Genomic DNA, 13,571 nt, shown 5'->3' with positions numbered 1-13,571 from the left:
CACAATGTGTCAGCACCCTCCAGTGCTGTCTTTCCTGGTGCTGATGTGATGGTTGGCACTGACTCTCTCTTGCCACCGCTTTACACAATTTCTAGAGCTCCTTCCCGGCAAACAGTCTTTTATAGCAATATCATTGCTAGTTTCCAGATAAGGCACTTAGTGTTCTAGTGGAATGCAAAACAACAGCATTTGTAAAAGTAGCAAACCGTGCAGCCCTCCCCTGTAACTTAATGGAGAAATTCATAGGGGATATTGTTCTGGGAGTCCTAATATCAAGAAAGGCACTAGTAAGCCAGGGAAGAGATTTATATGTAGCGCTGTGGAATCAAACCCCTTATATACCCCTTAATTGTTCTGGGAAGGAATAGAAGCAAGTATCAGAGAGCTGGGTAACAACTTTAGTATTTTATTTTTAATTAGGATACTTCTAGCAGCAGAGAGAGATATCTTCAGGTAATATTTTTTTTGTATACTGTACATCTTAGATCAAGTAGATTAAAAGTGTCAATGCTATGAAATTAGTGGAAGGGGTGGAGAAAATGTATTTATCCACTCCTACAGCACTGATGTATGTTGGGTCTGGGGAGAGCACAAGACCCGAAGAATGGACTGATGAGCAGAAATCCAAACCACAAAGCCTGAAGCTGAAGCAGGCAGCCAACACTGAGAAATGGGGTGGTTTCAGTTCTTGACTATGCTACTACTAATTAATCATAGGGATTGCTCTTTTTGCCAACCTTTTAGTAACAACACTGATCAGGCTCTTATTTTAGATTAATCTAATTGAAGGGCAGCTGAGTTTCAAGGTGGGGTATCTTAGACTCCATTACTATAGCATTTAAGTGTCTGAGCAGTCTATATGGTGCCTATACTCCTCATTTGTTTATTGTTTTTAATAAGTATTAACCCTGTGTAAAAACATGAAGCTGATTCAGGTTGGGAGGGTAGGGGAAAAAAAAAAAGTGCTTTAACAGTTGTAACTATTTCTCCAAAACAGGAATTCACGATGTTACAAAAACACGGTTTTGGCATGTGAAGGGCTGGTTGTCACTTTATTGCTATGAGGCTGCCAAAGCATCAGTATGGAATCCTGCAGGGGCCTCAGGGTCAGAGTGGGGGCTCTTCTCTTTTTTTGCTGTCAGTTTCAGTTCTAGTCAGAATAATTAGCTATATATATATTATTTTTTTTGTCTTTGTATAATTCCGGTACATCATTGTGTATTGTGACATGGATGCTGTCAGAATGGATGTTGATGGCATTTTTGTAACCTGTTGCTTTGTGTCACCTCATTGGAAGTTAGCAGCAATGGTACTCGATGTAAACAAAACAAATTTGAACCGAAAGTAAACACACTGGATTGCTTACCTGTGAAGAAGTCACTATCAACAAAACAGCAAACACACCCACATTATGCTTTTTATTCACCCCAGGGCCTGCTATCACCTGTCAGGGTACCAGGGTGTAGTTTGGTAGCTCAGCTACTTCCAGGAGCCTGATAACTTCCTTCAGATGGTATTTGAATTTTTTTCTTCCTAAGAGTTATTCCCTTAGCAGGTAAATAAGTATTTATTACTTTAATATCTACAATGAAAAATCATCCTTCAAACTATCCCAACTATATTATGTAGAACTGCATAGACAACATCATCCCTCAAATAAAACACATCCTTGGGAAGGGTACTTAAGAAAAAGGACTCTACCTCTGATTATTAAAGGGGTAGATATGAAGTGCCCCCCTTCTCTTTCCATGCATCTAATGCTATTTCCACGTTTTCCAGTAAGTGCAGTCCTAAAGCAGAGCTGCCATTTCTCTAAACAAGACACACAGAGATGGATGCAAAAGGGCAGAGAGCTGTGTCTTCAGGGAGCAGACTGCTACCAAGCAAGGCTTCAGTGGTACACATTTCTTATTTTACCAGTGCACCTCAGCTGGAGGGCTTGCCATTTCAGTAGGAACAACAAAGATTTGTCTGGCCTAATTTGAACAAGAGACAGAATTATACATGAGCACTTGACTATTCAGACTTTGCTTTCATGCTTTCAAAAAAAATGTATTTCAGATTTTTGTGCTGTGTTTACTGAGAAAATATGTCTAGAGAACTGGGGGTGGGGGTGGGGCAGGGACAGAGCAGGAAATAAACCCCACCAATGTAATGTTCTTGCTTTCTTATCTACTGTCTCCTCCCTCCTGCTGGCCGTTGCCCATCAAGTCTACATTTATTCTGTATCACAGACCAGAGTAAACAGGTTACTCTTAAAACATTCACAGGCACACAAAATATCACAGTGTAGGCTGGCTGTAAGAGCTCGCTGAACATGACAGGGCACAAGATTGCTGCAAAGATGCCAAAAAGCACGTTGTTGCAAATGATATTGCCAGTTTTTGAATGCATGCCAAAAAATAATTCCATTTGCTCAGTAACAGGTGTGTATTTTTCCTTTAATAGCTACTTAATCACAAAATGAATTACAATGAAAACTCCTTCAGAAAAAATACTTTTTCTTACCCCATACAGTATGCAAAGCTGGATAACTTGGTGTGTTGGGATGGCAGTGGAAGGTTCAAGATATATGTAAAATGATTGAAAGAGTCTGGGAGAGAGTGTGGTTCAGAAGAGTCAAGCAGAGCCTTTTAGCCTGAATTGATACGTCATACTTTTGGTTTTATGTTGTCACGCTCCTTGAAAGCAAGTCCAAACAGACAATGTTTTGGACTCATGCTGTATGATGATAAGGTTTCCAGCATCTGTCAAAATATCAAGTCATTGCAGCTGTAAAGCTGTCTGAAGCTTCAGGTTTTGTTATAGGTGTTTTGAATTACAGATTTCATGCCTATAGCTCTGCTGACCCCATAGATGCTCTGTATTGATCTGCTGCTCTTACAGCCTCTACTGTCCCAGATGTATGTAAAAGCAGCTCTGCACAGTGAGCAACCATTAACTGAAAACAGGGCAGGTTCTCTCGTTGCCTTATGCTGTGCTTGCTGTCAAGGAAGGAACAAACAAATAAACCTAAGGATATGTTTTAGAAGAGCTAGGAAGTTTTTAACCATCTCTGACAGTGTTTATCTCTCCAAGAGCACCCTGTGCAGTTAGCCCTGACATCCTTGGGTCATCAGAGCTATTTCCTTCCCTTCTCACACAAGGTTGAGAAGTCTTGTGCTTTGCTTCATTTTACAGTTTTTTTTTACTGCACCTAAAGAAGATAAAGTTGCCCCTTGTCAGCTATTCAACATAAGCTTAAGCACCAAAATGGCCCTTCCCTCCTCAGTTCATTAACCACGCAGTCACACCACCTCCCTCCCACTTCTAACTTCTTAAAAGGCTTGTGTGAAAACAGTAGTTTCATTCAGGCAGGCAAAAGTTGTTGCTTTCAGCCATTTTTTGTAAGAGGATAACGTTGTTAGTATTGCTGCCATGGATGGGAGTGGGTTGAACGTTGCTGCTGCTGGGACAGGCACCAGTGGTGACTAGGAAGCATCTAGGAAGTCTCCCTATTTTCTTTCATTTCCTCTTCTACTCTGTAAGTATTACCAAGATACAGAAGCACAGACTAATGTCCTAATACTGGTTTTGGTTTGGATGCTAAGGAAGTAGTAAAAGGCTAAAGATGCAACCTCATCATGTAACTGCAGAGAAACAAAAAATATACTGGAAAGCCAAAGGCAGTTAAATAGGCACTTACTAGCAAGAATTTAACAAACACAGTCATAGTAAAAATTCAATGTTTGTGAAATATTCAAACGCAGCACCCAATACATGCTTACAAATTCCCTTATGTTTGCACTGCCCATATGTAATGCTGTTGCTTGTATGTAAAGGTGGGAGGCTGAGCACAGTATTATTCCCTCAAATACTCTTGTGGTATCAGACTCAATCCTTAGACAGGGCTGTTTGTTTTTGTGTTTAGCTATGAAGACTTCAAAGTTGAGGTAAAACATAGAAAAACTGGGTTCCTATAAAATGGTAGATTGGCTGGAAACATGGATTTCCATTCATACATCCCCTTATGCATGAGATGCAGCCCAGGAAAATGAGTGGAAGATATCTGCTTGAGTAAGTATCTGGTATTCAAGCTAGAGCTTGCTTCTGTGTATGTCTTCAAAGTGCCTTCCCATAATAAAAGTAAAAATTCTGCTAGTTACCAGTTTCATAATTAGAAAGACTTAATTCACATCATGTAGTTATTCATGGGTTTCTCTTTGTTCCTTTAGCTAAACTAGTAAAGTACTGATGTTACTGTTCAGCAAAGCACTTCCAGGACACTTTCAGAGTTCCACACTGATGAATACAGAGCCACTGGGAGCTTTGCACATTTCAGACTATCATATCATTTTGGATATCTACTTCCCCATAAACCACTGATTTCTGCACACATGAATAACATGGAAGTCTGCACTTATTTCCCAGCCGCCTCAAACCCACTAGCTTTTATACAACACAATGTTTTGGAGCAATTAAAGTATGTATAAAAATCTTACAGATCAGAGTTTGTCTGAGCAAAGCACTGTTTAACATTTGAATTGCTAGATGGTAAGTAATCTGTTCCATGCATCAATATCAGTTAGAAGTGTTCTTTACAAAATAAATGTGAGATTTCACAGTGGTTTCCTTTTCCCATGGTGTCCCAAGGGAACAAGCAGACTAAAGGAGTAGGAAGAAGTGCCTTGATGTTAAATAGAAAGTGTAAAACTGCTGAGTGAACATACATGGCTAAAACTCTCCCTCCACCCAGTTAAAAAGGCAGACTTGATTGCAGCAAAAGTAAAGTAGTTCTTATGTTATCAAACACGACTCCTTTTTCCACATGAAATAAGGCACTTTTCTGATATTTAAAAAAATTTTCTTTTTCAAAGACACTTTTCATGTATCACATCTTTCTAAAAATATTAGTGTAAAAAAAAAAAATAATCCTCACTGCTCAAATCCTAAAGAAAACATTTTTGAACGATACTGTATTGTACCACTGTTTTAATTTAAGACATTGAAAATTTGGAAGAAAACAATTTATTTTTATTTGAGGAACCCCAAATGAGATCTCCTTTTGATTTCTCTTAACTGCCAACAAGCTGAAAATATAAAAACTGCACAGCTGAGGGGTGAAGCTGCCTGTAGTGATTTAAATCATCAAAGAAATTTCAGCAAATAGGGAAACAGTATCTGCCTTAATGCCATTCAGATTTTACAGACTAACAGAACAATCATGAAGTCTAGTTCAGCAAAGTTAAAGGGTAAAATACAACTCAAGTTGTACTGGGCTGTTAAGTCATTAGTAGTTAATTTTAAAACTATGAAACACAGAAACAAAGAGACCAATCAACCCCCAAACCCCCAGATTAGTCTGCTTATCCCTTTAAACTATGGAGGGGGTTTCCTGTTACCCTCCCAAGTATCTCCAAAGATGCCTCTGAGCACACTGACCACATTCAAACTTGTCTGGCTCTTTCTATAAAACTTAACAGTTACACAGAAATCCAGCTTCAAAAAAAGAGAAGGTGTGAAGCCACCTCTTTTCTCTCAGAGATGAATCATGGGGGCTTCCTCCAAGACCTCTGCATGCCAAACTCCACACAGTCTGAAGAGTCTCAGAGCTGATGCCTCCTCCTGGGCAAAAGCAAAGCAAAGCAAACCATATGCTGAACGCTAGATTAAGCTTGCAGAGAACATGAGTATTGGCTTCATACTGAGTAATTAAAAGGGGAATAGAGGTGCAGGTAACCACCACAATGCCTTTTATGGAATCAGACATACTTTCCATGAGAGAAGACAGTAGTATTTTTAAATATGAGTTTTAACGACCTTTTAAAAAGTTTCCTGCTCCTGTACTTACAAGTAACAAAGCATCTTTATAAGAGACGCTTCAGATCTTCCTTTATTTTCTTAGTCATTCACCATCCAGTGCAAGAGACTGGTATACAGTGAATACTCTTCAGGCTAGATATGGATGCTTACTAGAGAGTGTGAGGAAGAGGAAATTTTAAATGTGAATCAGAGAATAAATCAAGCCTTTGGAGGTTTGGGCTTGATCTTTAATGATAGGCAGGTAGTGAGACAGACAATTTTGCCCCCTAAAGCTATGTCTGTAGGTTGAATGGATGCAGTTATCATGCAGGTGTGCTGGTTCAAATGTTTCCTAGAGGGAGAAAGCAATTGAGAGTCATTGTTTCTTTCACTGGGTAAGACAAGAATCCATTTCTTAGTAACTGCTATAGCAGTTGGAGTCTTCAGTTGGGATTTGTCACTTCTTGACCCATTTCTGGATATGACTACATTTAAATGACATGTGTACAATCTATGTACTTTTCACAAGCATAAAGAATATATATAAAATGTAAAAATATAGAGACACACATAACCAACACACAGAAGTAGTATTTGTAAAGACATTTACAATAAATGGCACTAAACACCTTTATTAAGATTCTTTAATTTTTCTATAATGAAAAATGAATAGGATTTTTTTGTTCCCTTATACACAGAGGAAGAGCAAACTAATGGCAAAAATCAAGAACACTTTCTTATTTCAATACCATCTTTGTAGCCACAAAGATACAACTATTTAACAGACAAGAAATACTGTTTATTGCAGATTTTAAGCTTTCATGTGAAAAAGGCACTATGATACTTAATCAAACTAGATGATTAAATCTGTCTAAATTAAGTGATATTATATATTATATATAATACATATATTATATATAAAATCACACAACCATGTGAAATAACAGAACGTTTTGTGACAAAAATCATTGCATCTTCAAAAATAGTATTTGCTGGAAGGGATATTTCCTTTTCTCTCCCTTTTGCCTCCAGAATCCACTTTTCCAGAAGATTACTTTTATAAAGGTACAATAGCTTTTTACATAAGGAAAAACTGACATCTGGGATCAACACACAGAGAAGTCTAGATTATACACTGTTCTTCTGATGAGTTAAATTACAGACAAAAAAATGCAAGTATATTTAAAAAAAAAAAAAAAGTACTGCAAATTGTTTCATGGCTACCTACAGCATATCTGATCACCTCTTTGAGCTGAGCTGTGTTACTATTTTCTAGTTATTTTTTCTTGTGCAATACTATAGTTCAGCACGAGTGAAATATTGATAAAAATCAATTTACAGAGTATTATTGTGCTATAAACAGCATCATTAGTAATAAAACATTTTGGGAATGATGCAAGAAAGATTCAGTCTAAGTTGGGCTGCTGTTCATTCTCTAAGCATTTCCTCTCCAATTGCTGGCATCAATGACTTAAGTATACATCCTGCAGCCAAACGCACGACAGGAAAGACTTGAGCCAAAAAGACATAATTGCACACTACAGCAAGAGATGGGATTCAGAATCTTATTATTACTGAAGGAGGGTTCAAATGCTTTTTTATTGCTGGCTCAGCTTCCCTCGGATGAATCACAAACACAGACACGTTCCAGTTTATGTCATGTTAATTCCATAAAGCCAAGCCTCATCTTTGGGTGTAAATGAGTGACATGCCAATATTTTCACCTGTCAGGAATCTCCATTGAATTTCTCATCTTGTAGTTTTTAATGAGAAGCCAGCAGCAGGTAGTTCTGCAGAGGCTACTGTAAATTTTCTTTATGGTGGCTAGTTACGTTTACAATATAATAAGACATTCCCCTTCATTGCTTTCTAAAGCAAAGCTGAACGGTATAATGCTATGGACAATGGAATTAAAGAAAAGAGGAAACATTTAGTGGCTGCTTCCTTCATCAAAGGACTCCACACCTGAATCTGTGGCAGCTGCACTGATTTTTTCTTGTCGTCTTCTCATAATTTCTTGCAGTTCTGAACTACCACTGTTAGCCTATAGACAAATAAAAAAAGGAAGAGTTTACTAATGGTTTTGACATGTGATTAAGTTCCTCTGCCAGCATTTTATTAAGATAGATGTTTGAACAAATTAAACTCACCCTGCAGCTCCAGAACTAAAAATATACAAAGAATCTGGTTAAATAACATTTGAAGTAGGAAATTATTTACGATATCTTTAAATATGGACCAGAAAAGAACCTGCAGACTATTAAAAGTGTCAGCCTGACTTTCAGCACTGCTGAGCATCTTTAATTCTCACACAAGCCCCTGGAAGTATTGGATATTTATGGGGTGAAATATGACAGTGAAAGCAGGGTTAAAGCTCAGCAATTTTGTTAGGATTCCACGCTTTAGTACTTAAAAATCAGGGCGATGCTATTTAGAAATTAAAGCACATAAATCCTTGCTGGTTTTAGATCTATGTAAACACAAAATTCATGTACGCATGTGGGTTTGCAGATCCAAGGCCTAAGTAAGGATTCAATCTTAGTATCTCACTTTCACAATACACCAACATGCACTTGCTGTTTAGAGACACAGGTTTCAAGCTTAGAGCACAGTAGTAAGAATTGAATCATATCACTATATTAGCAACAGTGAAGTATTGTGCAGACAAGGCTTTATTTCACCTTTTAGGGTGAAAAACAGGGCTGCTCAGCTAGCTGCAAACAGATTGTTTTGTCAACATAAATGAAGTTATTAGCAAGGCCAGGACATCTATCCACTAGAGCAGAACTTTCCAAAGCATGCATGACTTTTATTAAAACTAGAGGATTATAAAGCAAGAGCCATATCCGCTACTGTGTTATTTGTCTATGATATGACCTTCCAAGCTTCAAAGCCAGCTTCCAAAATAGCTTCTGAATAAGAAGAAACTGTTTTTGAAATTTTTAAAACAAATTTAAGGACTGCTAAGAGGAAAATCTTTCAACTGATTCTGAACTTTGAAAATTTATCCCATTACATAAAATTTAATTTAGATTTATCCTATTATATCCATTGCAATGCATCATCTGATGCCATTACCTGGCAGACAGGTTAGATATCCACAGGGAGGGAGACTAGGATGCTTCTCCTAGGTAAATTATCATTGCTCTCTTCTCAGCATGGAAGAGCAAAGCAGGGGCCTTATAACCGACTCTCTGAAGGTGAGGGAGCAGTTTTATTTATCTTAATTCATCATCAGATACAGAGCAAGTGCAACAGTCAACCATTACTGAAGTCATGCATAAAAAACATCAGCAGATACCCACCAATGTGCTTTATCAGAGGTCATGTAGAAATATTTTTCTGAAAATGACTGAGCAGTTGAGGCTGAAACTGTTTACCTTCCTGATAACATCAACAACAAAATGACTGATGAGCTTGAAATGCTGCTCAACTAAACCAACTGCAACACATCATGTGGCACAGCCCAACAGGCCCATCCTACTCAGAGGCAGGGTACAGCACAGCTAAGTAGCCTATGGCTGTTCTTAGAAATACAGTTTTTGATACAGACTGCTAGATCTTGACCTTAGTAATTTACCCAGCTTAGTCTCTAACCAGATCATGAGGTTATCAGTAAACTCCACCGTTTGATCCCACTTCTGTGCCTGGGTCGTTCCTTTCACTGAGATGTCAAAGAGAATAAGCTATTCTTCCAAGCATTTTGATACATAAACTAGACAGAAACCATTTCCAGATTTAAAGCAATGTGTACCCATGCTTCCTATTGATGGAGAAAGAAGAAAACGAGAATGTGGACCTAAACTGTTCCCTTCTGGAGATGACAAAGGTCTGTTCAGAATATTGTGTCTCTATAATTATCTTCTGTAGCACTTTTCAACACCTGAGCTTGAAATGCTCAGCAAAAGAAAAGAAAACACACATAAAAACTGATAATCATGGAATCTATTAATATTTTCAATTTCCAATAAAAAAGTAAATTCATATATATGGCCAGCCAAGTTGCTGTAATGCACTGTACTTAGCATACACGGTGAACTTCAACTCTCTGGAGCAGCCCCAGAAAACAGCTCCAGAGAGGGATACTTTGACCAGTACAAAGAGTGTTGTGCATCCTGCCTCCTCCTGAGACACCACTGCTTGCCACCACCATTTCGTCTGGCAGAAAGGAGGTGTTTGACCCTGGCTGTGGCCAGCTCTCTGCTGTCTTGACACACTGGTCTTGCACAGAGTTATCCTTCTGCTTTTGCTTGGCCAGGCACAGAGAGCTGTTCAACCCCAAACACCTTCCCCACACTTGTGAGGGAAGTCTTACTTGGTCTTCTTTATACAGGGGCCACAAAACTCTACTGGGAGTTTAGCTTCCTTGGATGTTTTAAACTCTGGTGTGACTCAGGGCTGAATGGAGTCACCATGACAATAAAGTGTGGTACCTATTCATTTTTTCCTTGTAAGGGTAAAATTACTAAATTCCAACAACAATTGGAATTCCAATTACAAAATACTGGATTCCTCTGCCTGAGGTAAAAGAACACTAAAAAGAAAATTGCAGCTGCATAAAGGTGAAGATCTGGTTCTCTGTATTTGGTAATGCAGCCACACATCTGAGAGGTAGGCCTTTCACTGGCTAGCAAAAACAGTATGAATCCAGAAACACTTGTGGAAGATCCCAAGTAGAATTAACAAATAAACATGAGGCATGGAATTCTGTTAATCTAGAGATTGTGTGGGTTTGCTCCATCTCTGGCTATTATTGCTATTTGTACTTAACTCACAGGTCATTTACTGCAATATGACACCACAAGTACTACCTAGAGAACTTCATGAAAATTTATCACTGTTTAATCATGCAGGACAATTATGGTGGTCAAACCCATAACCCAGTAACTAATTATATAAAGCATTCAATTGTAAAACAGGTACAAGTACATGTGTGCTTAAATGCTTCTGTTATTAAAAGCGTTTCTAGTTTGAGCAGTAAGAACACAGCCCTGTTTGGAACAGGCAAGCTCATCTCTGCTAGGTCACATGTAGACATTGTGGCTGTGATACTCATTCCTACAGCTTCTCTTAAAACAAGGACAGCCTTCCTGAACCCTGCAACTTGAAATATTATAGGGACAGAAAGGAAGAAGTGTCTTAATGGTTTGGGTAATTCAGAAAACAACAGGCTAAAGCAATCAGGAATTGCATAAATTCTGAAATTCATCAGTTAAACCTCACTTATTTGAGGCAGAAATAAATACTTCAACTACCTTTTCACTAACAAAATCCAATGACCTTGTTAAACTCTCAGTGCCTGTTTATTAACACTTGTAGAGCATTTATTAGGCAAGTTCTGACTGCTCATTTTCCTGCAGAGTGAGACCTGAGGCAAGCAGAATAATAGCATAGAAGAAAAAAAGAACAGACTTCTATAATCTAGTGCATCTCTGCTTTTCAAACCAATTTTCACCACAAAGGCACTTCCATCTCAGTACACAGAAGGCTTACGAAACTGAAATAAAAGTTGAATACACATATATTTTCACTAGGAAATGATGGATTGCTCTGGACTGTAGTGACACGTATTCCTAGAAGTGAAGTATTTTTCCCTTCCTCTCACAGGTAAAAACAGGGCTTGAAGAAGGGAATAAAGCAATTTTAACAGAAGGGAGTAAATGCGCTCTGGTCCACACTGACAGGTAAATTGTAAAATGTGTATCATCATAATCTTTTCTTTAAAAACATGACTGTTAGTTAAAGCTTAAAATCATTTAAGCAAGACAGTCCCCGCTTCAAGGGGGGATAGAAACTCACTTTTAAACTTCTTCAAGATTTTCTTTTAAACAGAATGTGAAGAATGTAACTTCTTTTTGGGTTAGTCTCACCTCTAGACAGTATTGAGTCCATGTCTCCACTTGCCACAGCAAGTTTTAAAAAAGGAAGTAGTTGCACCTGCAATTCTCCTGGCTTAAAATTGGTAAGCATTCTCCCTAGCACAACCCTGTATACAAGCTTTTAATAAACAAATCTCCTCTGCAAAGATAAAGCCAAACTAACTCATCACCTCCAAAAGTATCAGGAACACCTGTTTGTCCAAGTACCAGGCAGAGCAAGAGGCAAGAAAAAGAGCATTTTACTCTCTCCTGTTGTTTTTCCTAAAGCCCTTTTTGGCTCATTTTGTTTTCTTGCAGCCTGATTACATCACACATTGTCTTAAACTTGAGTACTACCATGCACTTTTTCTAATGCTTTATGGACCCTTTTAGAAATGGGGAGAGATCCCACCTGATGTTTTGATGGATGCTGTTTCAATGGATCAATACCAAATAACTCAGGTACAAATAATGCCTACCAGCATGATAGGAACTGAGAAAAAAAACAGCTGCCTTGCAGGAATTGCTATTTACTTCTATAGGTTAAAAGGTGACAACCCAGCATTAGGTTAGTAAGAAGGCTTACACATACCTCCAAGGCAGATTTCTGTACCGTAATTTGGCTGTAGACTCTAGATCCTTCTGGGCAAACAGTCCTCAGTTCCTCTTTATTGAGGGAGAAAAGCTGAGCACCCGTCAGCACGCCAAGGCTATTGACAGTCCTGGGGTCACACCAAGAGAACAAACAAGAAATTAAAAAAATACAGTAGCCAAGGGAGAGAAGCAGATTGGCTTCATTCTACATTGTCTCAGGACTACTAAATCAAGACAAAACTTGATGCAACATGACTCTTGAAGTCAATTCTGTATCTGTTATACCTTTTAGTAGAGGCTAACATATATACATTTTTTTTCCTAAACACATCTATATCTATAGATCTATAACCATATTGATATATATGGATATATATTATATATATACACACACGTATATATGTAACAACAAATTTTTTCTAAAACTGCAACTGATGTGTCTTGATTTTCAGAAGGCTGCTGGATTTTATAAAGTGGGCAGACCACATCCTAATTACTGACAGGAAGATAATTTTAAGAGGTTTCTTTACATTTGCCCTCAGACTTACACAGGATTGAATCCTTTGGACTGCAACCATGCTTTCACATCCTCAGGCGAAGAGTCATAAGTGATGTTCACTACCGGGATATTTGGTCGTGGCACATGGAACTTCCTCTGGGCAGCGCTCCGGCCGATGGTGAGTCGATGAACAAGTTCATCCTGAACCTCCTCCATCTGCGATTTCCTGCCTAGGGAGAGAGATGCCCCACCGGAGTTATTCTCAAGTTTGCTTTATCAAAGCCAGATAATTTCTTATACTCCACTTTAATCTTGAACTTTTTTTTTCCTTTAAAGATACATTCACTAGATCTGACTGAATTATTATTCTCTATTTTCCCTAGGGAAGATTTCAATATTCCCAGTCCTCTCTTTCAAAACAAAACAAAATCCCCAAAATTCAGCTGAGACCCTAGAATGAGATGAGTTTGATGCTGCACAGAGGCACAGATCAGTCTGACAGCACCCAAGCTGTAGAAGAAAATGGTTATTCAGTTTTCACAGTCTGAATATCTTCAAATACAATTACGATGTTTTAAAAACAAAACAAAAAAAGATGAGGAAAAATATAAAATTGCTTACACTGTAGAAAGGCAGCACTTTTCACAAGCATTTTTAAATTGAAAGCTCAATTTTTTAGTGCAAATCAATGTAGGCAAAAAAAATTCACTGCTGCTGAAACATATCACCTTACATCTAATAAGCTATTACTGTAATAACTATTTTTAAGGGGTTTTAAGATAGGTGAATTCACTCCAAGCCTTGAGTGACTCATTAGCTGAAACAATGTCACACTTTTC

At 38.1% G+C, this 13,571-nt stretch overlaps 1 protein-coding gene across 2 annotated transcripts in view; it reads right to left on the bottom strand.

Moving 5' to 3' along the window:
• Nucleotides 1–6,397: 6,397 nt before the first annotated feature.
• The window catches only part of EPS8 (epidermal growth factor receptor pathway substrate 8), a 139,370-nt gene continuing 132,196 nt past the window's right edge, over nucleotides 6,398–13,571 (bottom strand). For both annotated transcript variants that reach the window (XM_026867839.1, XM_026867840.1), the window contains 3 exons: nucleotides 12,782–12,962; nucleotides 12,232–12,361; nucleotides 6,398–7,825 (listed from right to left, as the gene is read on the bottom strand). In XM_026867839.1, coding sequence (XP_026723640.1) covers nucleotides 7,712–7,825; nucleotides 12,232–12,361; nucleotides 12,782–12,962 — 425 coding nt within the window. In that variant the 3' untranslated portion in view covers nucleotides 6,398–7,711. The remainder of the gene's footprint in view (nucleotides 7,826–12,231; nucleotides 12,362–12,781; nucleotides 12,963–13,571) is intronic.

Source organism: Athene cunicularia, assembly GCF_003259725.1.
Source record: "Athene cunicularia isolate RWA chromosome 1 unlocalized genomic scaffold, athCun1 chr1_part2, whole genome shotgun sequence".
NCBI classification, from domain to species: Eukaryota; Metazoa; Chordata; class Aves; order Strigiformes; family Strigidae; genus Athene; species Athene cunicularia.
Note: the sequence above shows the minus strand (reverse complement) of the source record. Positions and strands in the feature narration are given on the sequence as shown.